The sequence below is a fragment of the Marmota marmota genome, unplaced genomic scaffold (assembly GCF_001458135.2).
Source record: "Marmota marmota marmota unplaced genomic scaffold, marMar, whole genome shotgun sequence".
NCBI lineage: Eukaryota > Metazoa > Chordata > Mammalia > Rodentia > Sciuridae > Marmota > Marmota marmota.
The window spans coordinates 17,208,334-17,235,253 of record NW_025999960.1 but is presented as its reverse complement, the minus strand read 5'-3'; the positions used below and the strand labels follow the sequence as shown (position 1 = coordinate 17,235,253).

The 26,920-nt window shown below is 38.4% G+C and overlaps 1 protein-coding gene across 2 annotated transcripts in view; it reads right to left on the bottom strand.

The window, feature by feature from the left end:
* The window catches only part of Slc4a8 (solute carrier family 4 member 8), an 83,519-nt gene that overhangs the window by 37,892 nt on the left and 18,707 nt on the right, over positions 1 to 26,920 (bottom strand). For both annotated transcript variants that reach the window (XM_015493594.2, XM_048802750.1), the window contains exons 3-14: positions 22,925 to 23,071; positions 22,304 to 22,439; positions 20,847 to 21,007; positions 17,364 to 17,552; positions 16,310 to 16,401; positions 15,098 to 15,255; positions 14,097 to 14,184; positions 10,434 to 10,580; positions 8,743 to 8,843; positions 2,114 to 2,288; positions 1,382 to 1,515; positions 152 to 397 (exon numbers count right to left, since the gene is read on the bottom strand). In XM_015493594.2, coding sequence (XP_015349080.2) covers positions 152 to 397; positions 1,382 to 1,515; positions 2,114 to 2,288; positions 8,743 to 8,843; positions 10,434 to 10,580; positions 14,097 to 14,184; positions 15,098 to 15,255; positions 16,310 to 16,401; positions 17,364 to 17,552; positions 20,847 to 21,007; positions 22,304 to 22,439; positions 22,925 to 23,071 — 1,774 coding nt within the window. The remainder of the gene's footprint in view (positions 1 to 151; positions 398 to 1,381; positions 1,516 to 2,113; positions 2,289 to 8,742; positions 8,844 to 10,433; positions 10,581 to 14,096; positions 14,185 to 15,097; positions 15,256 to 16,309; positions 16,402 to 17,363; positions 17,553 to 20,846; positions 21,008 to 22,303; positions 22,440 to 22,924; positions 23,072 to 26,920) is intronic.

The window sequence follows — 26,920 nt, the reverse complement described above, 5'->3', positions numbered from 1 at the left end:
ATCTAAGTTCTGTTTCCCAGAAGGCCAAGACGCTTCCTCAACAGAAGCTACAAGCGCTGCCTGGCACACTACACAAGCTATTAAACTTGGGCCCCTTTGTCCATTAAAAGAAGAAGAAGAAAAAAAAAAGACAAGCAGAAAGCATACTTACTAATAGAGGCTAAGGTGGTCCAGCTGGCTGTGCATGTGGATAGGGTAGGTCTCTGCCAGATGAATCAGCTTTTCTATAGCTTCATAGATGAAAATAATGCAAATCAGGGAGGCAAATGCTTCTTCAGTGAAGCGGGTAATGTAGCAGACAAGAGAACTGGCATCAGTTGCCACAAGGACAATACACAGGAAGGCGGTCCACAGTCCGATACAAGCTCGAAGGGAGAGGTATGAAAGGGTGTAATCTCTGAAACAAGACCAAAGTTCATCAAAAAGCATGAATGGCACGAAGACACAAAAGGGTCAAATATGGTTAATTCATCTCATGTCAGCTACACCACCATTGCAACCCAGCTGATACTTAATTCTGACTGAACTTCAGTTCTAAATAGTGCCCTGGGACAGGTATGTTACAGATTTGTTTCCCAAGTGCTATTCGCCTGTGAAGCTATATAGAAAGTGGAGAAGGAAGGAATCCTTTTGAACACATTTTTGCCACTAAAATTCAATGTAATTAAGAGATTGTTCATGCAATAAGAAAAAAGAGCTGGTTCTAGTCCCATATTCTCCTAATTCTAGTACAAAATGGAAAAAAAGACTTTATAGAAAAAATAGGAAATCTAAGACATTGCAGAGCCCCTACTACCACCAGCCACCAGAACATTAAGGAGGGATAGCAGGAAAAATTATAAATTGACTTGAAATGGACATGGAAGACTTGGGGTTAGCTAGGGAAAGTTTTTTTAAAGATTAAAAAGTCAAGATTTCAGGCCTGGGTTGCGGCTCAGTGGTACAGTACTCACCTGGCATGGGTGAGGCACTGGGTTTGATCCTCAGCACCATATATAAATAAATAAATAAAATAAAGATCCATTCACAACTAAAAAAAAAAATTTTAAAGAATGGGGGGTTCTGGGGCTGTGGCTCAGCAGTAAAGCGCTTGCCTAGCATGTGTGAGTCACTGGGTTTGATCCTCAGCACTGTATATAAATAAATGAATAAAATAAAGGTCCATCAACAACTAAAAAATAAATTTAAAAAATAGAGGATCTACAATTTTAGGTACGTGTTGCCTGGGGGCAGAATTATAGACCAAATGATGTTCTTTCTTCAGGTTTCTTATAATTCAGAATATTTGCTTACTTTTAAATTTGTGTAGAATCCTGTTATTCAACCCTGGCATCACAATAACCACAGCCAATAACAGTTTTCAGAAAAACAAATATCTTACTTGCAGAATTTGAATAAAATCTTTTCAAACACAAGAACGGGCCCCGTACTTCCTAAGATGGTAAGGGGCTGTCCTGCAAATAAGGAATAGGCAATCCCGGTCATGGAGGCTCCAAATAAGGATTCAATTGCACTCTGAGAAGGAAAAGAAATCACTTAAGTTCACGTAGTCCATCAGTAAAGAGTAATGTTGGCTTATATATACTCCCGACTTAGCCCTAATATGTGCCTTGACAGTTATTTGCTTGTATTTCTTAGCAAGGGTGATGTGTACACACCATCTAATACTCTTGTAAACAGATCCCACTTTAATAATTCAGGTATCCAAATCCATTTACATATGATTCCTTAACTAAGTTCTTGTCCTTCGGTGATTCAATTCAGTATTCAAAAATACATTAAAGGCACGATGATGCTATTCACACTACAAGTTGTCATACAATCACTTAAAATCTTATTTTCAAATGACATCAATATATCCATTTTCCATTCTTGGGCCAATGAGCAATTCAACTAGGCAACCAGCTATTGTAACTGACATTGGAGCAGAAGATAGTCTGCTCAAGAGGGAGAAGGTTTTTCTTATATGAAGACAGAAGTCCTCAGTTATTCAAGAGAAAGAATCCAATTTCCTCAGTCCTAGTCCAGGTAATTTCCTCCCAATGGAGTTGGCTGCCACCATAATATTTTTAAGTTGTGTTTAGGACCATTAAAAGTGATTGAAAGTTCTTACTATGCGTCCCTCAGTGGCTTCTCCAAGCAATCCCCCAAAGGTGATGACAGGTGACATGCAGGCACAATACAGGAACAGAAAGGAGGCTAGACACTGTAAGCTGAGTGCATCCCGGTAGTCGCTCCAGTACCAGGGGGCCTTCCGCTTGATGTCCAGCACCAAGCCCCCAAATAGCCTGCAGAAACATAGCAGACAGGCCTCTAACACAGCCCCTCTTTCACAAATGCATAATGAATGGCACACATTTGAAAACATTTTAAATGTACTCTGTACTAAAGTAGTATTTTGGCTTCAATTTGACCTCAAGTATAGCAGATCTCTCTGGGGTCAGCACAGATTCTATGTGCCATCAAGGCATAGCTTACTATAAATCTGAATGATTTATTCAATTCAAAAAAATTAATTTGGGTATCATATTACCCATTTAATAAAAGGTTCAAAAAGTTAATAAGGAAGCAAGTATTGGCTTCAAACTTCAAATTCTGATCTGTTTGGAGGAAATATACAAAACTGACTCGAGATATAAAATTGTTAGTTTTATTACACATTTTCCAAATGAAATGCCCCATCACACGTACTTTCTTACTCTGAACAACTACCTACCTTCCTCTTGAGAATTAGCATAATCGTTCGTGCATGCCATTGACAAGTAGTAGCAGATACTTGGTGTTAGGCACTGTGCCAAGGTACTGGAGATGCAGCAGTGAGCAAGACAAACACAGCCTTTGCTCTCCTCTAGTACAGGAGACAGGCACTGTGGTAGCACAGAACAAGGAGGGGAATTTCAGCAGGGACTCAAAGGATGGACTGGAAGATAGCCAGATGAGGCAGAGGAACCAGCATGGGTGACACCTAGAGTTGAGACTACACAGTGGTTCAAGGTGCTGGAAGATTTATGACTAGACAATACAGTGCAAGGGGCAAACACCAACAGACAAGGCTGAAGAAGCTGAGTCACGAAAGGCCTTATGACAGTTTTAAGTCAAGCTACTCAAGGACTGTAAACACAGTGGAGCTTTATAATCCAACAAGCATAAAGCTCTCAAATTCCTTCCATTTTTCTGCAAATGACATAATTCTTCTTTGTGACTAAATAAAACTTCATTATGTATATATCCCATAGTTTATTTATCCATCATCCATTGACCAACACTCTTGTGGCAGTGTGATGAAGGCAGTGTAAATTGGGATGAGGAGAAAAGTGGATGGATTTAAGGTTTAATCAGGAAGTAGAATCAATAGGACTCAGTGGCAGGACTTCAGAGTCCTCTCCACTTCCCATGGATGAGACAGATGAGGAGCAAGACCTTGGAGAGCCAAGGAGGAGATCTTGCTCCCAGACTCAGTCATTTTTTTCTAAGAATGGAGTCACTGTACCAGGGGGGAAACTGCCTAGTGAGTAACAAAAAGAGCCACACTGTATCTCACAGGACACATCACTTGGTTTCTTCTACAAATCAACAGCATAGAGAAAAAGGAAAGGAAGAGGGACTATTGTAGGATGAGAACATAGTAACCAAATGCAAAATGGACTGGATCCTACATCAAACAAATGAACCCTAAAAAGATGATGGTGACAATCACAAAAAATTTAAAGTGCACTTAAGTATTAGATGATTTAAAGAATTATTATTAGATTTGTTACATTTGATAATGGCATAATTATTTTTTAAAATGTCCTTATCAAACATGATACATACTGAGGTATTTATAGGAAAAAATATATTTTGTGATTTGGTTTAAAATAACCTAGAAAGCAGAAAAATAAGTGGGAAGAAATAGATAAAACAAGATTGGAAAAATGTTGATAACAGTTGCTTCTCTTCCTTTTTTTACATTTGAAATTTTCCGTAATAAAGAGCTAAAACTAAATAAAAAACAAAAAAGTTGGGCCGGGTCTGTAGCTCAGTGGCAGAGCGCTTGCCTAAGCATGTGTGAGTCACTGGGTTCGATCCTCAGCACCGCATAAAAAAATAAACAAATAAAGGCATGCTGTCCATCTATAACTATTAAAAAAAAAGTCACTCTCTCACGAAAGGAGGCTTGCCAGCTCTTTCTTCCCTTCTCTCTTCTAGGAGCCTGGAAAAGTATGGTGAGGTCTAGGACCCACATGCCAGGGGAGAAAGCCCAGCCAGTTCTTTCTCCACTCACTCTTTCTTATCTAGCTGCACAATGGGTATGCAGGTGTTCACAGGGCAGACACTGTTCTATAATGCCCACTTGCTCTATTTCTCTGGGTGGGTGTAGTTGGGATTCACCTTTGCTCCATCTATAGTAGTAACATGACATCTGAGTGTAGGCTTAGAGAAGAGAGGCAAAGCCAGTCTTATGACCTGCCTTTAATTTTAGACTGTCTGGCAAACCTAGCTCAGGTAAAGAAGTATCTAGAGGGTTCAACATAGATCGGGAGCCTTCAGCCTCAAATTTTGATTGTTGCTTTGTCTTGCTCTCTTCTCTGGATAAATAACCCTTCAAGGATCTCACAGGCAGCAGTGATTAGTCTGGGGATAAGATTCAAGTGTTTCTGGGTACTTAGCTACCATAGCATCCAGTGACTGTCACCTCCTCATCACAAGCAACCTTCCTCTGAAGGGCATTATCTTCGAAAAAGAACTTCCTTCTGACCTCCCACTGAGGCCACCAGAAACACTGCCATGATTAGCCTATCCCTGGACACAGGAGGCATCTTTGGAGAGGAGAGTCTGTGAGCAACAGACAAAAGATTGATGTGACATGTGCTTATGAAAAGCCACAAAAAGGGAAGAAATCTGTTTGTCTAGCAATGATTAAACAGAAGAGGGAGATTTGAGGCTCGTACTGATGGTATAACATTTAATAAAATAATTTCTGAATACTGTTAATACCTCATTCATGCATAAAACCAGATGATAATTTCACATCTACCACAGATATTAACTTAGGCCTCAATGCTTCTTTTCATATTTGAGACTTCCTTTCCCTTTCAACACTGTTCTTGATGTTCAAGTTTTGGGGGGCAGGAGGCACAGAGGAATATGAATTTAAGCTTGACGTAAGAAAGAACTTACCCGTGTAGAGGGTCACTAGGATCTGGAGCACTGACTTAGGGAGCCCTTTCCTGGAGGGCTTTAGGGACAGGCCAGTCATCCATTTGTCTGGTGTGCTTTGGAAGAAACCTGTTTGAAGTGTGGGGGTATCATCGAGATAGCAGCTCCTGATTCTTTTTTTTACATTAACCCTTCCCCCAAACTGGCACCTCCGATAAAGGATATAAATCTACCCTGGAAAACCCCTTTCCAGAGTATCTTTCTTGCTGTGGATCTTCTGGACAAGGAAGACTCTAGACATACTTTCTTGCAACATATGGTGTCCCTGTCTGTGATGACATCAGGGAGGTTCAAAACACTGTCATAGCCCTGGCTTGGAGGGTCAGATAAAACAGAAATCACAGTACTATTTTCAACTCTGACTCCTTTCCCAGCTTCTTAGAGTCTACTCTACTCCGTTTTCAAATACCTCTTAGTCCAACAAGAATAACGTCCCTTATGTCTTCAAGTTTTGCCTCAACGTTGTATAACATGATATGCACAAAGCAGGCTTTGCTTACAAAGAAACTTAACTAATGGTTTGAAGAATTATAAAACCCAAGATAATGTGTTTACCACATGTTTTATTGGTGCATTATAATTATACATAAAATTGGGATTCATTGTTACATATGCATACATGCATGAAATATAATAGTATAATTTGGCCCATTTCATTTCCCAGTACCTTCCCATTTCTCTCTTCTCCTCCCTCTATTCTACTGATCTCCCTTCTATTTTCATGAGATTCCCCCTACCGTTTTTTTGTCCCTTTTCTCTCTAACTTCCACATATGATAAAAAAATAACTTATGATCTTTAACTTTCTGAGTTTGGCATATTTCACTTAACATAAAGCTCTCAAGTTCCTTCCATTTTCCTGAAAATGACATAATTTAATTCTTCTATGTGACTAAATAAAACTTCATTGTGTATATATACCATAGTTTATTTATCCATCATCCATTGACCAACATCTAGGCTAGTTCCATAATTTGGCTATTGTGAACTATGCTGCTATAAACATGGGTATATATGTATTGCTATAGTATGCTGACTTTAATTCAATAGGATAAAAACTAAGGAGTGGTATAACTGAAAAACCCAAGTTAATGAGTTTTTTAAATCTTTATTTAACAATGTATTATTATTATTATTATTTTGGTACTAGAGATTGAATCCAGGGGTTCTTAACCACTATCACTGAGCCACATCTCCAGCCCTTTTAATTTTTTAATTTAGATACAGGGTCTCACTAAATTGTTTAGGGCATCACTAAGTTGTTGAGGCTGGCTTTGAAGTTAAGATCCTCCTGCCTCAGCCTCCTGAGCTAATGGAATTAAAAGCATGTACAACTGTGCCTGGCTACTAATGTGTTTTCAGATTGTGCAGTCCGGGAAGGTCCAGAAATGTCTGGATGTCCATCTACAGCAAATGTCTCACATTTCTTTCCCACATAACTTGAAACGGAGAAGGGGCCAGAGATGGACTGAAACTGGGATCTCTGATACCAATACAGGCAGTAAGTCACCTGGTCTAAGAAGAAAGTCATGGGTCTGAGGCCCTTTACTTAAGTGCTCAGAAGGAAAGGTCTAAAGGAAGAGGTCTAAAGCAAAACTAAGCTCTGAGCCCAGTTTTTAGCTTTGTTAATTTCAGAATTTCCTGATGTGACATTATCAAACTCTATCTGAATTTATATGTTAAAGTACTTGGGGCAGGAAGATCACAAGTTCAAAGCCAGCTTCCACAACTTAGTTAGGACCTAAGCAACTTAGCAAGACCCTGTCTCTAAATAAAAAATAAAATGGGGGCACTGGGGTTGTGTCTCAGCAGTAGAGTGCTCGCCTAGCACATGCAGGGCACTGGGTTCGATCTTCAGCACCACATAAAAAAATAAATAATAAAGGTATTGTGTCCAACTACAACTAAAAAAAATATATTTAAACAAATAAAAAAGGCTGGGGATGTAGCTCAGTGGTTAAGTGCCCCCGGGTTCGATCCCTGGCACCAAAATACATACATACATACGTAAAAAATACTTGGGGCTTTTGATTAAGCATGTGATAGACCTATTGATATGAAATTTTCTGTGGATACATTAGGTACCTTTTCTGAGATCTCAAAATGGTTGAGATGCAATCAAATGGTTTCCCAAATCCTCATGTAGAATTAATTATAAACATGGCTATCTTGTTTATTATTTTATTATTATTATTTATTTTCTTTGGCAGGGAAAGAAAACTGAAATCTTTTTTTTTTTCTGAAATCATACCTCTGTACAGATACCTGTTTGAGGAAAACCTGTTGCTCTTGATTCCATTATTTTCTAACTTTAAGTCCTAGGGTGTGGACACCCTTTTTATTATTAAAAAAAGTCATAATTCTGAAATTATCAAATCCATACTCAAGACCCTTTCCTTAAACAAACAACAACAACTACAAACCCCATTTCTTCTAAGACAGTCCCAATCCTGGAGCCAATTCTAAGGACAGTCATTCCCTTATTGCCTCTCAGGATCAGGCCTCCCTGCCATTCAGACCTCTTCTCAGTGACTCTTTCCTTTCAAAGGCTCCTCCTTTGTGCCAAGGCTCCCTCTCAGAGCATAGCTATCTTCTTGAATGCACTCCTTCAACTAGAACATATTACTTTATCAGGATACTATTAGATAAGTGCCATTCTCTTGTTTCTCCTAGTTTCTCCCTGAAATTTCATGAGTGAAAAAGTAAATCACTGTCCATAATTTCAAAACAAAACAAACAAAAATCTGACTTTCCACTGGGTAGAATACTAAGGATAAAAGACGAAAGGAAAGCAATCTCAAGCAAGATAGGAAAAAAAGGATTAAAAAAAAAAAGAAATAGAAGCCATAAAAGCTTTTTTTTATGATATGTGAATCTCCATCCAGTACATTCTTCTCAGCACAAAAATACAGAGCCAGAGTCAGAGTCGTAACATTCTCTAATCTGAGAACACCACTGGATGTCACACCAATGCCAAATATCATCCCCTCTTTTACCACCTTCCTGGCTGGGAAATAAAACCTCCTAATCTGGAGATTGTTGCTCTCACCTACCATAAAAGCCCTTTTCCTTGGACATCTGTTCTTAAAAATATTGGCCTAGAAGATTAGATTGCCTATTCTGAGACATACAAACCTAAGATAGTACCTTTTCCCTCTAACTTAATGCTGAGGCATTACACCCCAGGAAAACCTACCTTTGACTATGGAGAACACAAGAAAGCTTTCCAAAGGAAGGGACACCTGAGTTGAGCTGAGTTAGCCAGGAGATGAGGAAGGTGGAGAGTGTTCAAATCAGAGGGAACAATGTGTGGAAAGGATTGGACACGAGACAGAACATGATAGGTGGTTTCAGAAACTTGAATGAATGAATACATTTGATATATTTATAATACCTATACTTGGTAATTCCATCTGAAAAGTTATTTCCAGACAATAAAGTCCCACTACAGAGAAGAAGATTAAAAACAAAAAAGGATGCTTCTTTCCTTCACACAACTTCTGCACAGTAAGCAGCATCAGCTGTGAAATAACCCAGAACTTACCGCCCAGTACGCTGCAGTTCTGGTCCACTATGACCCCCGTGTGGTTCTGGTTCTATGTGGCAAACATTTCCATTTGGAACACCAGGCATTTTCCTTTTCTCCTTTTAACAGAAGACCGTAAAGTTAGTAAAATCAGTATTTATCTGTAGTTCCTGCTAACAGTGGGGTGTGGTGATGGGATAACCCAAAAGCAACCCAAATGCTCAAATGTTTGTAGTTTTCAAATGCATTTACTGAGTTGATGCAATTTACTGACTTTCCTGGGGAAGAAAAAAGTGTGTGTGAATTTATACACACACACACACACACACACACACACACACACACACATATATATATATATATATGTATATATATATGTATATATATATATAAAAATAAAATTTCTTTTCCTCTGCAATAGAACCTGACTCCTAACTGTATCTTGCCCAGAAACAAAAAATGGAGGCTTTGGCATCAGAGTTTCAGTTTCAGATCTGCTTCTGTATAATCTTATTTTACCATAAAACCTTGCCCTAAGATCATTTTATTTCTCATGTGTAAACTAAAGATAACAATACCTTTTGGAGGAAATATTGCTGGGAAAGTTGAATTCACATGTATGAAGCATCTGCCCTAGTACCTAGTACATAGCAGAAGTTTTCTTCCCACTCTTAATATGTCAGAAAGGTAAAGAAATCCTATTTGTTCTCTCCATACAGCTTGTTGTCTTTTTTTCACTTGATAACTTTAAACATAATATACTGTCAAGAAATGTTCTCCCTTCTCCTCTCTGCCATTCTACATCAATGCCTTCAAAATTTGGCTGAAAATTCATGCCCAGACTGAAAATTGGTGTAACCACTCTGGAAAGCTGTATGGAGATTCCTCAGAAAACTGGGTATAGAGCCATCATTTGACCCAGTTATCCCACTCCTTGGTATATACCCAAAGGACTTAAAATCAACATACTAGAGTGATGCAGCCACATCAATTTATAGCAGCTTGATTTACAATAGCTAAGCTATGGAACCAACCTAGGTGCCTTCAATAGATGAATAAAAATAGAAAATGTGGTATATATACACAATGGAATATTATTCAGCCATAAAGAAGAATGAAATTATGGTATTTGCTGGTAATTGGATGAAACTGAAGACTATCATGCTAAGTGAACTATGCCAATCCCAAAAAACCAAAGGCTGAATGTTGTCTGTAATATACAGATGCTAACAAACAATAAGGGGAGGGGGGAAGGGAAGCATAGAAGTACTCTGGATTAGAAAAAGGGGAATAAAGGGAAGGGAAAGAGTTGGGAATAGGAAAGACAGTAGAATGTGTAGTACATAGCTTCCCTATGTTTATATATGAACACATAACCAGTGTAACTCTTACATTATGTACAACCACAAGAATGGAAGTTATACTCCATGTACATATAACATGTCAAATTACATTCCACTGTCACGTATAACTAAAAAGAACAAATAAAAAATTTTAAAGACTTCATTCCCATGTAACCCTGCTATCTCATCGCATCTAAAACAATCAATATTACGGAATATTAATTTTTTATTATTATTCTGACATTCTAGGAGCCCCAAAATAGAACCACATCTCAATTTATTTAGTATATGTCCACATGGCCTTTGCTTTATTCATGGTGGGCACTCAGTGACACTAGCCACCACTGGCTAATGTGCATACATTACCTGTGAAGGGACATTTTTAGGTGGTTCAATTCTAATGGAGGGGTCCCATTCCCCTGGAGGAAGCACCGTCACCTGGTCTAGGAACTCATCAATCCCTGCTAGGAGATCATCTCGCTCTTTTGCCTTATATGCCACATCATGAAAAATCTACAAAAAAGGAAAAACTCTTATGAAAGTTGAAAGTTACTCTACTCAAATTATTGATATTTATCTCTGTCATAGGGACCTGAGAAGAAGAAAATTTAGCACTTAGACAAGTGCAAAGATAAAATATTTAAAAAATGAACCTTTAGAGATGAGTTGGGTCAAAAAGAATTAATAAATATCTGCTAGTATAAGAAGAAATAGATATGACTCTAAAGATATACAAAGCTATTATATTCTCAAAGGATGGGGAAAAATGATGTATGGAAATTTTTTTGATTATAATGTTTAGAAAAACTGGATGGAATTACTAAGGAAGTTGAAATAAGCCTCCCAAAGAGAGCTGAAAAAATAGCCCATACCTCCCTTTGCCTACTACAACATATGCTTGAAAGCTCAGCTTTGCAGTTCATATGTGCAACATGGTCCTCTCCAGGGTTTGGCACTGTGGATCATACAATGCCAAACAAGAACATTCACATGACACTGGCTAAGATCGTACACCTGACCTTATACAAACTGGTCTCATTTATGTGGGAGTGAAGATTTTACGCAAATAGCTTAGATATATTTAATTAACCATATTCTCTAGGAAATTAAGTCAGCTTTAAGTGTATTTCTCTCCATATATTACTTGGAAATAATAATTTTCCCAGAAAAGGATTTCTCCTCATCCTTAATTAACCAAAAAGGGAGAGATAACATAGGAAGAAAAATCCCCAGATACAAATAGGAAAAGATGAACTCAAACTATCACTATTTGCTGACAACATGATTCTAAATTTAGAAGATAAAAAAATTTCACCAGAAACTTCTAGAATTAAATAAATAAATAAATTAGCTTTAACTAAATGAATTCAGCAAAGTAGCAGGATATAAAATCAATACCCATAAATCAAACGCATTTCTATATATAAGTGATGAATCCACTACAAGAGAAATTAGAAAAACTACCCATTCACTATAGTTAAAAAACAAAAAATAAACAAATAAACAAACAAACAAAAAAAAACACTTGGGAACCAATGCAACAAAAAAAGTGAGAGACCTCAACAATGAAAAAACTACAGAACACTAAAGAAAGAAATTGAAGAGACCTTAGACAATAGAAAGATCTCCCATGCTTTTGGATATGTAGAATTAATATTGTCAAAAGCATATTGCCAAAAGCGTTATGCAGATATAATACACTTCCCATTAAAATCCCAATGACATGGGGCTGGGATTGTGGCTCAGTGGTAAAGGCACTAGGTTCGACCCTCAGCACCACATAAAAATAAATAAATAAAATAAAGATATTGTGACCATCTACAAATAAAAAATATATTTTAAAAAATCCAATGACATTCTTCATAGAACTAGAAAATTAGTCTGGAAAAATAAGAGACCCAGAATAGCCAAAGCAATCCTTAGCAAGAATAGTGAAGCCAGAGGCATCACAACACCAGACCTCAAACTATACTACAGAGTAATAATAATAAAAATGGCATGATATTGGCACCGAAATAGACATGTAGACCGATGATACAAAACAGAAGATACAGAGACAAACCCACATAAATATAGTTACCTCATACTAGACAAAGGTGCCAAAAACATACATTGGAGAAAAGATAGGCTATTCAACAAATGGTGCTGGGAAAAGTGAAAATCCATCTATAGCAAAATGAAATTAAACCTCTATCTCTCACCCTGCACAAAAATCAATTCAAAGTGGATCAAAGATTTAGGCACTAGAACAGAGACTCTGTGGCTAACAGAAGAAAAAGTAGGCCCAAATCTTCATCATGTCGGCTTAGGACCTAAATTCCTTAATAAGACTCCTAAAGTGCAAGAAGTAAAATTAGAATCAGTAAATGGGAATCAAACTAAAAAGCTTCTTCTCAGCAAAGGAAACAATCAATAATGTGAAGAGAGAGCCTATAGAATGGGAGAAAATCTTTACCATATGCACCTCAGAATACTAATCTCCAGGATATATAAAGAACTCAGTGGGCTGGGATTGTGGCTCAGTGGCAACGTGCTTGCCTCACATGTGTGAGACACTGGGTTCAATCCTCAGCACCACATAAAAATAAATAAATAAATAAGAGTATTTTTGCCCTAGTCCGGCTGGGTTAAATAACCGAGAGGTGACAAGCAACTTGAAGGTTGAATCAGGAACTACTTTACTGTGAGTGAACTCAGCAGGAACTGAGCGAGAACTCAAAGTAGCGGGCACCCGAGATAGCAGGAGCCGCTTCTCTGCTGGACAGCAGAGGTATATATACTTAACTAATTACACACAGCTTAACTCAATTAACATAAACAAGATACAGCAGTCAACCAATAAGGAATCCTCATCATCTTAATGGCTTGCTGGCATTGCTTCACAGACCACTCCTCCTGGCAAAGTGCCAGGCGCCATCTTGACTTGATTTCAGCCCTCAACATATTTTTAAAAAAAGAACTCAAAAAACTGAACACTAAAAAAACAAACAACCCAATCAATAAATGGGCTAAGGAACTGAGCAAACATTTCACAGAAGAAGAAATACAATCAATCAACAAATATATGAAAAAATGTTCATCATCTCTAGAAATTAAAATCAAAACTACTCTAAGATTTCATTTCAGTTTAGTCCGAATTGCAATTATGAAGAATACAAGCAATAATAAGTGTTGGTGAGTATGTGGGAAAACAGGTACACTCATACATTGCTGCAATTTGGTGCAACCACTATGGAAAGCAGTATGGAGATTCCTCAAAAAACTTAGAATCACCATTTGACACAGTTATCCCACTCCTCAGTTTATACCCAAAGGACCTAAAATCAGCATACTACAATGACACAGCCACATCAATGTTTATAGCAGCTCAATTCACAATAGCTAAACTATGGAACCAACCTACATGCCCTTCAACAGATGAATGGATAAGAAAAATATGGTACATATACACAATGGAATATTACTCAGCCTTAAAGAAGAATGGCATTTGTAGGTAAATGGATGGAACTAGAGAATATCATGCTAAGTGAAATAAGCCAATCCCCCTCCCCAAAAAAGAGGCCACTCTGATAAGTGGATGCTGACCCATGATCAAGTGGTGTGGGGAGAATGAAGGAACTTTGGATTATGCAGAGGGGAGTGAGGAGAGGGGTAGGGCACTGGAGATGGAAAGGTTGATAGAATGAGACAGACATTATTATCCTATATACATGTATGATTACACTACTGGAGTGACTCTGTACCATGTACAGCCAGAGGAATGAGAAGTTGTGTTCATTTGTGTGCAATGTGTCAAAATGCATTCTACTGTCATGTATAATCAAATAGAACAAATTAAAAAAAAAATTTTAAATCTCCCAGAGGGCTTGGTATTCCTACAAGAGGCTCTCAGAAAAATGCCCTGAACTGATTCCCACCAGACAATGCAATTGTAATTATTTTATCTCCAATCACTAGCACAGTATTTGGCACAGAATAAACAATAAATATTTATGAGATGAATGAGTGAAAAGCAGAAATGGCACATACCTCATCTGTCATGATGGTGGCCATGGATCTGCCAATTTCATGGTACTGCTGACCTTTTCCTACTGGGCCCAATAAGATAAACAAAAATCTGGCAAAACACACAGAAGAAGAAATTACATAAGTAACTCTGTAGAAGCAGCATCTTATTCCTCTCTAGACAGTAAAACATTTCTCTCTCCTATCAAAAAAAAAAAATCATCATTGTACCTTCAGAGAGAGAGACAGAGAGACAGAGAAACAGAGATGGATCATTTCGAGGTGCCTTAACCTAATAGCCCCACTATGGACACTGAAAGCTATTTGTATGACATCATTCAATACTGTGGCTATATTTCTTAGGGTTTTCATAGACACAATTCCTAGGTGTAGGAAGGACATCTTTTCAAAACATGGCATTGTTGTACAAATTCAAGGTTATCTGACTCCTATTCATTGTTCTAATAAGAAAATGCAGAAAAAGGAAAGGGATAAGGAAGCTGAAATGATCAAGCCTTATAAAGAAGTTTAACCTCTGTTCTGGACATCTGAATACTATCTATAATTTGTGGGGCTCTGGATCAATGGCATCACCACCTTCAGAGCACATGAATAGCCTTTTGAACAAATGCAGGCATATATGCAAAGCACATAAACCCTTCCAGAATTGTGGAAAGTGACACCAATACCCTTGCTTAAAGAATCTCCCTTGAATATGGCTCTGTAGAACTGAGAGAGTAAGATTTAGGCTTCCTATTATAACAAGTGACTGGCCTTTGCTATGCCCTCTGATTGCTCCTCCATTTTCCATTTTCAAGGCTGTAGGTACCATGTAATCATAGCCTTAAAAATCAGAATTTCTTTGCATAGCAGTTAATCAAATATACCCCAGTTTTCTGAGCTTGCTGCCAAATTTTTTAACACCATTCCTAAATTAATCAGTTCTAACTTTTGGTATTAGCTATCTTCTACCAGTGTTCACATAGATTTATACTCCAGATAGAAAGTTTTATCTTTGCCTTTACCTTGTTGGGATTGGCACTTCTGTCAGGCCTGAGAGAAGAACAGCTGGAGACAGCCTCACAAAGGCAACGATGGGCCGGTCCAAAGTATCCACCTCTCCAACCAGGACATTTGAGGCCTCTGCCCCACTGGGAATTTTTTTCATAAAATGAAGGTCCACCTGAAAGTGCAAAAGAGCCTTCTGACAATTTGGGAGCCATCATCTTAAATATAAACCACTCTCCTCATACCTGAAATTCACATTGTGATTTTATGGTTAACAAGTATTTTCTCATAGTCTTATTTGATCATTACAAAAACTCTGTATGGATAGATAAGACAGGCCATAATAATATTACTATTTAAAAAATAAAGCAACTGAGATCCAGAGAGCTAAAGTTAACTTGCCAAGGGCTGTAAAATAAAGAATCAAATTTAAATTTAGGTATTCTGAAGGCTGGGGGTGGGGTGTGGCTAAGTGGTAGAGCACATGCCTAGCATGTATAATGCTCCGGGTTCAATTCTTGGCACTTCAAAACAAACAAACAAACAAACATAAATACAGGTATTCTGGTTTGAATTCTACTCTACCATGCTTCCCCAGACTCTGAAACTCTGGGTCACATAATTTCACTTTTTAAATACTTGAATCCATTGTCAGAGGTTTCAGGTTTTCTAAATAAAGCAGGAATCTTCGAGCAGAGAAAGTGATATGACACTATTTTGTTTTAGAAAAATAGTGCCAGGGGTAGACCAGAGCAAGGAGAGGTTAGAAGCAGGGAGATCAAGGTTTAGACCAGAAACTGCAGTGAGGTGCTGCTATTGCTGCAGGCCTCAGATTACACAGTCACAGCCTGCAAGACGTGTTTCTACCATGAGGTAGCAAAAGTACTGTTTTGGCAAAACTCTTGGATATAAGAAGGAGCTGCAGGAGACTGGCTACCAAAAAATACGTGAAAAAAATCAAGAGGTCTGGGTTGGGGAGGACTCTCAGTAGCTGGTCACAATTTTCAGCATTTTGAACCTGGAGGAACAAACTGACAAGTCAATCCCACCTGGGGGTCAGGTAGTGGGGAGAAGACCTGAGCAGATGGGCCTCCTTTTCCACAGAAGAAACTGGTCTTGCAAAAAGGGTATTAAAATAGCAAAGCTTGCCCAGATTCCAGCAGTTGGACCTATGGTTCCACTAGAGATAACCTTAAGCTTTGAAATCAACTTCCCATGTCTCTGCTTACCTTGCTTAAATCTACAGGACTATGTTCACAATTCACTCCATTTTTCACTTCAAGATTTGTAGCTGGAACAGACTGAGGAGATAAAGTTTGACCTATTTGGAGAAAATCAAATAGAATCCTCTAAGTGCCTGCCCTTTTCCTTGTCTGACACACCCTATCCATCACCAGTTGGTTAGGACTTCTCCTGCAAAGTCTACATGGAGAAAAGTTAAGGTGACCATGAAGCCGGGATCCACTCATACCTATCTCCTTACCTACTAGTTAGTGGTAAGGGAAACAGAAGTCTTATTACTTTTGTACCTTTCTAAACATATTAGTGACTCTCTTTTCTTTCTCTGTTAAAGCAGTAATTCCTAATCAGAAGTATATAGGAGAGACTCCTTTGAAGAACTTTTCAAAAACACAGATTCCCAGGCATATCTCTGCACATTGCAATTCAATAAATGAGGAGACCAAGAAATGAACATAGATGAGGCAAACAGCAACCGAAATTCAATGAGTGGTTACAACCCACCATGTACCTGGCTAAAGGCTCTATAGAGATTAACTCATTGAAATCTCACAATATACTGAAAGAGTAGGTCCTATTATTATCTTTATTTTACCAGAGAGAAAGAAAAAAGTTTAGTAGGTCATATGCTTTGCAAGTGATAAAGCCAGAAACACAAGCCTAGAAGTCTGACTCAAGGGTCTACACTATCATATTTTGCCTCCCCAGTCTAAGATATTTGTTTACTCCTAAAAGGCTCCAGTTTACCTTCTCTGACCCCAAATTACTCCCAATATTTATATGGCCCCAAAGCTACATCAGTTATGAGACCACACTGGGGTATAAGTCCTTTATCCTGAGTCCACTAAGATCTATCAAAAGCAAGCATACCAAGTGCTGCAAGAGAGACAAGTACCAGTCCCAGCTACTCACCTCACCAGTCACCGAAGTACAGTGTCTAAGTGAGCATGGAAACATACTGACAAGTACAGTAACTCAGCATCTCCAACGAGTTCCCCATCACTTATTAATAAAAGAAACAACAACCATTCAAAATAACCTTACCATTTTTATCCATTGAATGTGGATCAGACTGCTTCTTGCCAACTTCAGCAAAAGAGCGAACAATAGGAATAAGGTTGTTTCTCTTCTTTTCATTCTGATGATGATGCTTTTTGAGAAGGGCTTCCCTCACTTTAACCCTCATGCTATCGTTTAGGTCACTGAACAGTTCTTGCTGGTCCAGTATCAGGTCTAGAAAGTAGGCATTCATAAGAACACTCAAACTGAGGCCATCAGGTGGGGTGACCTCTCTAAAGCATTTGACATGGATATATAAAACTCTCCCCTCTCTTAGTTTTTGTTATGGGTTGAATGGTAGCCCCTCAAAAGATTTCTGTCCCAACTGCCCCACTCAAACCTATGAGTGTTACTTGATTTTTTAAAAGGGTCTTTTCAGATATAATGAAGTTAAGGATCTCAAGGTGAGATTTCCCTGCAAAAGCCTTCAGAGAGAGTATGGCCTTTCCTATATCTTGATTTTTGGGCTTCTGGCATTCAGAACTGTGAAAGAATAAAGTCTATTGTTTTAATCTACCAAGTTTGTGTGGAAATTGTTACAGCCATCCTAGGAAACTAATACAAATTTTATGGCCAGTATCTGATTCTTCTCCCACTTCTCTGAGCACTCCTTCTCTGACTCCTTGGCTAAACTTTTTTCTTCTAATATCCACAAGCCCACTATGCTACCCATTGAAGGTTCCCAGTTTCTGATCTTCCTTTCCTTTAATAATCTCAACCACCTCTAAGACTTTAAGCACCAGCTGCCTATGAACTTATCACTCCTAAAACTATATGCTAGTTCAGATCTCTCGCCTAAGCATGACATTGAAGTTCCAATTACCCACTAGACATTTCCATCTAGATGTTCCACACACCTCTGGAAATCAATATGTACAAAATCAAACCCACTCTCTTTTCCAATAGACCTGCTTCTTTTCTAGTCACCCAACCACCTAAGTCAGAATCCTTAACTCTCTTTCTTTCAGAACTCAACTAATCTGTCAAATGGGTTTCATCAGTTCTACATGCCCAGCTTCACTAGAAATTGTCTCACTCCTTTTCCTCCCCTACTACCATTTCTCATAGTGTAGTAGCCTCACCTGAACTACTATAATAGTCTAATGCATTTCTCCCTTCAATTCACCTTTCATATTGCCATCATCATTATCTCTTTTTTTTAAATTTTTTATTGTTGGTTGTTCAAAACATTACATAGTTCTTGATATATCATATTTCACACTTTGATTCAAGTGGGTTATGAACTCCCATTTTTACCCCGTATACAGATTGCAGAATCATATCAGTTACACATCCATTGATTTACATGTTGCCATACTAGGTCTGTTGTATTCTGCTGCCTTTCCTATCCTCTACTATCCCCCCTCCCCTCCCCTCTTCTCTCTCTACCCCATCTACTGTCCATTTCATTTCTCCCCCTTGTATCATTTTTCCCTTTCCCCTCACTTCCTCTTGTATGTACNTATGGATTTCCAGTTTTCCCAGCACCATTTGTTGAAGATGCTATCCTTCCTCCATTGCATGCTTTTAGCCCCTTTATCAAATATAAGATAGTTGTAGTTTTGTGGATTGGTTTCTGTGTCCTCTATTCTGTACCATTGGTCTACCCGCCTGTTTTGGTACCAGTACCATGCTGTTTTTGTTACTATTGCTCTGTAGTATAGTTTGAAGTCTGGTATCGCTATACCGCCTGATTCACACTTCCTCCTTAGCATTGTTTTTGCTATTCTGGGTCTTTTATTTTTCCATATGAATTTCATGATTGCTTTATCTATTTCTACAAGAAATGCCGTTGGGATTTTGATTGGCATTGCATTAAACCTATAGAGAACTTTTGGTAATATCTCCATTTTGATGATGTTAGTTCTGCCTATCCATGAACAGGGTATATTTTTCCATCTTCTAAGATCTTCTTCTATTTCTCTCTTTAGGGTTCTGTAGTTTTCATTGTATAAGTCTTTCACCTCTTTTGTTAGGTTGATTCCCAAGTATTTTATTTTTTTTGAGGATATTGTGAATGGAGTGGTTGTCCTCATTTCCATTTCAGAGGATTTGTCGCTGATATACAGGAATGCCTTTGATTTATGTGTGTTGATTTTATATCCTGACACTTTGCTGAATTCATTTATTAGCTCTAATAGTTTCTTTGTAGACCCTTTGGGTCTGCTAGGTATATAATCATGTCATCTGCAAATAGTGATAATTTAAGTTCTTCTTTTCCTATTTTTATGCCTTTAATTTCTTTCGTCTGTCTAATCGCTCTGGCCAGTGTTTCGAGAACTATGTTGAACAGAAGTGGTGAGAGAGGGCATCCCTGTCTTGTTCCAGATTTTAGAGGGAATGCCTTCAATTTTTCTCCATTCAGAATGATGCTAGCCTGAGGCTTAGCATAGATTGCATTATCTCTTTAATATGCAAAACTTGATAGGTCATTACCCTGCCAAAAATATTTCCAATATATCCCCATTGTTTACATGGAGTTATAACTTCAATAATTCCCAGGGATTCTTCTACCTAAGATAAACGCAACCTTTTAAGGGACCATCATTGTATTTCAGGCATTAACCAAAAGTGAACAAAATGTAGACGTGAACACAGTGGTTAACACAAGAGTTCCATTTTTCACAATCATTGGTACTTCTGGGGCACTCCTTTGAAAGGAGAGAGACACAGGATTCCATCACAGCTGACCCTTCACTTGGGTCCCATGTGACCGCAGAGAAGCAGAATTACTTAGATTCTTGAAATGGAGAAAGGCATGAAAACATCTTTATTTAACTTGTCTTGCTAAACAAAGCCCATTTGAGGGGAAAGTCCCCATAGGTGAGAATACCTAGGTGTTTCTCCAACTGTGATACCAAAACATAGTAAATTAACATCCAATCACACCAGGAAAACTCCATAAGACATGGATCTCCCCTTCACATCTTACTGAAAATGTGAGAATACTATGGCTTGATTTCCTACATATCTTTTCTAGATGCCATATTTTAAAACCTTTGATTCTCTTTAACTCCCTCTTCTCTGCACAACTCCCATTGCCTCTTTCTCTAATTATTCTTTTGGAGGAGGGTACTAAGCATTTAACTCAGGGGCAATTTACTACTGACCTAATTATTCTTAGGCATGTCTTCGTTGATGCACTTACTTTAATTGCTGATTCCATAGCCACTACCTGACTAAAAGATGCGCTCCCTGAAGGTAGAAACAATCTTTCCTGTATAACCCTAGCCTCACACATTATGAAGTGTATAATATATACAAAATAAATGTTTGTCAAATGAACCAGCAAATGTAAGACTAAGTGCTGTGTCATCTGAATCCCATAAAAGCCTGGGAAATAGAGTAGCTAACCCTTCCCCCTGCTGAGTACATGGAGGTCAAGAAGGCTATGACTTGCCTAAGGACACACCACCACTATTCTTCCCTCTAAAGCATACACAAGCATTCCTTTTTCACTAACCTTACCTGAAATTTCTTCTATGCTATTTGCACGCATATCCAAAAGGACAGTTCCATTGATGAGGCAGCTCCTTAGCTCAAAGAGACTGTGCAATGAGAGGGTTGCCACATAAGGCTTGCTCCAGCGCTCTCCCCCATCCTCAACATCTTCTTCAAACTTCAGCCACCTAAAAGCATTACAAATAACTAGATGCCAAAGACAGAAAGTGAAGAATTTTCAAGAGAGAAAAACATCTGAATAGTCATATTGAACATTGTAAAATCTGATCTATATGTTTAGGATACATTGTTCGATGAAAAAAGCAATTTTTTTTCACTGTCAATGTAACAGTGCAATATTGACCATAGTTTAATTTTGTTTTTATTTAAAGAAAAAATTTAAAATACAATTATATACATGTATAAGATACCAAATATATTCTTTGTTATTCCTAAGGTAGTGGGATTATAGATAATTTTCATTTTCTTCTTTTTGCTTATCTTTATTTTCTTTCTATAATAAGCATGCATTACCTGAACAATTAAAAAAAGATCTAGTTTATATCTCTTGGACAAAACTGCCAAATCATATTAATAAATCAATATTTTTCTTTTTTTAATCAGTGTTCTGTATGATCTTTAGTAGTTCTATGTTCTATGTGACCTTTAGGAGTCTACAAAGACAGAATGGCAGGAGAATAATTGCCTTTTCACCTGATATCAGGTTGACTGTCCTGTTTAACACTCTCTATCCATAGAAAATGTCCATGATACAGCAGGTATCCAGGAACAGCTATTTCAATGAGAGCTGATGCTACATTTTGCTAGTTACCCACCTTGCCTCCCAAAGTTCAGGCATGTTGGCTTTGTATCATCTGTCAAGATCACTGGCCAGTTACTAGAGGAGCCTAGACATGACCCTGGTTAATCTGAGGACTCTTCTGGGACTTGAGTCTCAGACAAACAGAACCACTCTACAGCAACTCCAGGAAATATAGTATTGAGCTAGTTATAATTTCAATGGTCTCTGTAAGATTAAATTGTCCCAGAGGAAATTAAAGTCTCAAAAATTCTGGGACTGTCAATGAATTAAAACCCAAATGACCCTATGGTTTACCCACAGAAAAAGTCTGAACCTATGCTTGCTGTCTGCTCAGCCAGGTCACAACCAAGGTGGCCCTGTTCAGCATCTTCTAAACAAGGCCTGTAGTATCAAGAGAGCCCATGAACTTACTCTGACCATCAAACAAATGGAGGAATCCCTGAAAGTTACATATGTATGTCACCAATCCCATGTTCAAGTTCACTAAGCAACAGGTATGACCAGAGACATCATAAAATGACCAATACTAAGATTCCTCATAGAAAACTCTGGAACATCAGTCCTCATTGTCAGTTATCACTTCTCCCAAAAAGAAAAGACAAGCAGGACTCTCATTTGCCTGCCCAAGCAGTTCTTGATCCAGGTTATTTTAGGACTTTACCTGGCTGTCTCCTTCCACTCTGCATCTTCTCCCTCTTTCATACAGATCTCATCCAGCTCTGTGAATAGCTCATGAGGTACATGCTCCTCATCTTCCTCAGTGCCAAGAATGAATTGAACACGCTGAGATGGTGTGTCTATGAAATCAATCACAGAGAAAGGTCTGCATCTAGCCTCAAAACTAGAACAAAAATAGCATTCTGCCTTATCTAACAACGTCAGGAATGTATAGAAAAGGATCCCTAGTACAGATCAGAAATTTTCCTTTATTTTCAGAGAAAAAGCTATTCTCTGGAAGTAGTTTCATGAGAGGGAAAATTTATGAACTAAGGCCACTTACAGAAATCCCATAAAAACCCTAAAGTATGACAAATTTGATCAAAATGAATGGTTAACTCTCTAGCAAAGGATTTTACCTGTTATTGTATAAACTAGGGAGGAGTTGCTAAACTGTTGAGTTTTCATGAAGATACTTTTGGTTCTTAGAGGATTTCCACTTGGAAGCAAGCTCTGAAAACCGTTCCAAAGGTCTAGAGAATCAAGTGCATCTACTTCTGTCCCTCACATGCTCCTCGCCTCATCAAGCCTTCTGGATACCCACCCTCCCTCCCCAAGTTGTTACCATGGGCTAGAGCTTCCAGGCCCTCCTCCCCCTGGCTGGCTCCTTTGCCCCGCCCTCGTCTTCGGTGCTTCTGGCCATGGGTGCGGTGGTGCCGATGGCTCTGCCGGCCCAGTGGCATCCGAACCCCCACATACAGAGTTCTGTGACCTGGAAAGAAGCAGAAGGTCTGTGGAATTAGCTCCTTTAGTAAAAGGAGCCTAGCATAGTTAAGAGCAAAAGGATCACAGAAAAAATCAGTTTTTGATTAAAAAAAAAAAAAATTTCAAAGACTTCCAGGACTACAGATATAGCAATCTCAGAGATGAAGGTGTCTTCTTCTGTCCTGCATGTGGCTGCAAACCTTACAGGGATGTTAGGAAGATAAAAGAAATAATGTGCATTAGGGGTTGATAATATAACTCAGTGGTAGAGTATATGCTTAGAACTCCCCCACCCCTGTAAAAAAAGACACATGAATATGACTTGCAAATTGTAAAGGCCTATATGATTTAAGTTATTATTATTACAATGATAATCTAACTTTTAAAAATGCAATACAATTTGCTTATGATGATTCTGGCAAGTCTTGGCAGGGAGGCAGTTTAGAAAAGTGTTTAAGAGCACAATTAAGGCTCAAAAGAGCCTGCCTGGATCCAAGACTCCATTTCATTATTTGCTAGCCATGTCACCTTGAACTAGTTATCTAATCTCTCTGTGATTCATCTTTTAGAAGAAATACTAAAAGCTTACTATTTAGACTCATAAGCTTGTCATAAGTAGTAAATAAGATAATGCATGTAAATGCTTAATGTAATATCGAAATACATCAGCCAATACATTCTAGGATAGGCTAGCATTTTTTTTCTTGAATTATAGAATACACAATTTAAAATAGTAGTAAAAGACTAGTTATAAATCATAAGGAGCATGATGCTGGGTTTAAAGAGAAATATTAAATATTGTACAAAGAGTGAGGAACATGAGAAAATAAGTGATCCATAACATTCCACTCTAGTTCCTCCCTACTCCCTCATTCCTTCAATAAGCCTGTTTTTTGTTTTGATTCTCCTACTGGCTTCATCAGCCTTCCTGCCAAACCTGGAGCTCAGAATCACTAGCTACAGAGCTTCTCCCACCCCCAAAACACAGAGTCTTGGTCTTCCCCTTATTTCTACCTGATTTCTACAAATCTGAAACCTTATCCATATTCCCTCTGTCTGATCAGGTGACTTTGCTTTATATTTTACCCAGAAGACCAAGGCCTCTCATGTGAACTTTCTCCATCTCAGTCTGGCTCTTGTCTTTGTCAGGCTCTCAATCCCATTGCTGCCCACCCCTCTGGAGTCCCTGTGCCTCAGCTATCCTCAGCCTCTCCTTTCTATCCATCCCTTCCACAGGTTTCTGACGATCTTTTTTTTTTTTTGGTTGCTCAAAACATTACAATGATCTTGACATATCATATTTCATACACTTGATTCAAGTGGGGTATGAATTCTTATTTTTACCATGTGTACAGATTGCAGGATCACACTGGTTATACATCCACGTTTATATATACTGCCATACTAGTGTCTGTTGTATTCTGCTGCTTTTCCTATCCCCTTCCTATCCCCCCTCCCCTCCCTGATCTTAAAAGGAAAACTTCCTAATGCAGTACTTCTCCCAAATTTCCACTTTTCCTTCCTTTTCCATCAAACCATTTTCAAGAACTCTTTCCTCACCAATTCCTTGTTCCATGTTCCATAGAAGTTAACAAAGCAGGGGGCCTCCTTCCTGCCTCTCATACTAATTTAACCTTACAAACTAATCCTCCTGGTCACATCTCTGATCACAGCTCATCTTTTTGAATTCACGATTCTTCATGATGAATCCTCAGCCTCCTTTCTAGTATTTTCTTCTGTTAGGACAAGTTATACATTCAATGTGAAAAAAGAAGACCTCCAAGAGATCAGCTCAAGAGACATAAAAGGCAAATCCTCCATGTACTACCTTCTCATACAGTTCTTCTCTACCTGAACCAAATTGTTATTCTACAAATGTGCCAATGCTTTCTGGGCACTGAGTTGGTTCTCTCATCCAAGATTCATTGCAAATGCACCTTCCTTCTTAGTATTATTTCTGATTTCCCTGATCAGATGTGCTGTCTCCTTTCTCTAAATACTCAGATCCCTTGGTTAGCACTTTTCTTATACACTTATTTTCTGCCTTGCATTAAAGTCTAGCAGGTGTCTTATCTCCTCACTATTCATCTACAAGCTCCTCAAGGTCCTAGGACGGACTCTCAGAATCCCTAGCACAGGGTCTTACACATTGTCAGTGCTCCACAAACATTCAGCAAGTGGAATGTCTTCTAAGGGCCTCCCCTAGGAGTATAAACCCTTAGGACTCCCTCAGGACTATACCATTTGACCTAAGAGGGTCTCTGATCTGAAAGATGCTACAAAAGGAAACTGTAACTAAAGTAAGGGTGTTTAGGGTAGATGACGCACTAACCAGAGCATGGGGGATTGAGAAGATCCTTAGCAACCTGAGAATGGAAAGCTTAATCAGGAAGACTTCCCAGAAAGGCAGACTTTAGGAGAAGAGTTGCCAACTATACATTTTTCCCCAGTACTGGGATTTCCTAAAACTGCACTCAGCTTCCTTGCTAGCACGCCCCACTTCCAAGTGGTGATAAAGTGTCTTGGGTACTGCTCTAATATCCCTTTGTCTATTCCCCCCTCCTTTCTTTGTCTTTCCTATTTTCTAAATTCCAAAGTGATAAAGAAAAATTGAACAGAAACAATGAGAACTAAATGAGAAATGGTCAGAGACTTGTTAGACTGTGGAGAGGCAGAAGGATAAAATGTTTAGCATCTGATAGAACTGCACCTTTACCCTCCTCCAGTCTAAGAATAGTCTTAGGTTGCCTCATACACATCTCAGCACATTTTTGACTGATAGATCTCTAAATATAATGTGGCCATCTTACAACTTCATAGAAAGAGAAAAGGAGAGTCAGGAATGTTGGCACACAACTGCAATACCAGCTACTCAGGAGGCTTAAGATAATAGAATCACAAGTTCAAGGCCAACCTCAGTAACTTAGTAAGACCCTGTCTCAAAATAAACAAATAAAAAGGCTGGGGATATAGATCATCGATGGAGCACCCCTGGATTCAACCCCTGTACCACAAAGAGAAAAATATAGAGCCAAAGGAGATCAGCTGCTAAGAATCGGGATTCTAGACCTCTGACATTATAAAATATAAAGGGTATAAAACATGAAAATGATTAAGTTGAAGATCATCTGTTAATTAATAATATTCCACTATAGTATACCAATGAAGTCCTTATGGTACACCACTGAGATCAATCCAGGTAACATTAACAGGAGACTAGAGTCATCTAATCCTGTCCCAAAGGCAGGGGATACAGTTGTGAATGGCACAGTCTTCAGGAGGTATTTCTAGTTGAGGGAGACAGACATCACAAAAATAAAAAGGTGTTACTTCAAATATTAATAATTGAAAATCAAAGGTAAAGTGCCAAAGTGTCTGTAATAGGGGGTAGAATGGAGGAGAAAGACTATTTATTTATTTATTATTGGTATTAGTGATTGAACCAAAGGAAGCTTTACCACTAAGCTATATCCACGGTTCTTTTTTTTTTTTTTTTTTTTTTTTTTGAGATAGGGTCTCACTAAGTTGCTTAGGGCCTTGCTAAGTTAACCAGGCTGGCCTTGAACTTGCAATCCTCCTGCCTCAGCCTCCTGAGAAACTGGGATAACAGGCATGTTCAACAATGCCTGGCAAGAAGCAAGACCTTAGCTAAGATGATTGGAGGGAAAGTCATGATAATGAGATAGTAAAGCCAAAAGAAAACTTGGGAGAGGATTATTTTAGGGAAAGGGAAGATCAAGTGCACATGCCCTAAGCTAGAATGTGCAGGGCTGGTTCCAAGGTAAAATGACATCCAGTAATGCCAGAGCAAGGTAGAAAAAGGAAGGAAAGGATTTCAAAGAGGACAGAAAGACTG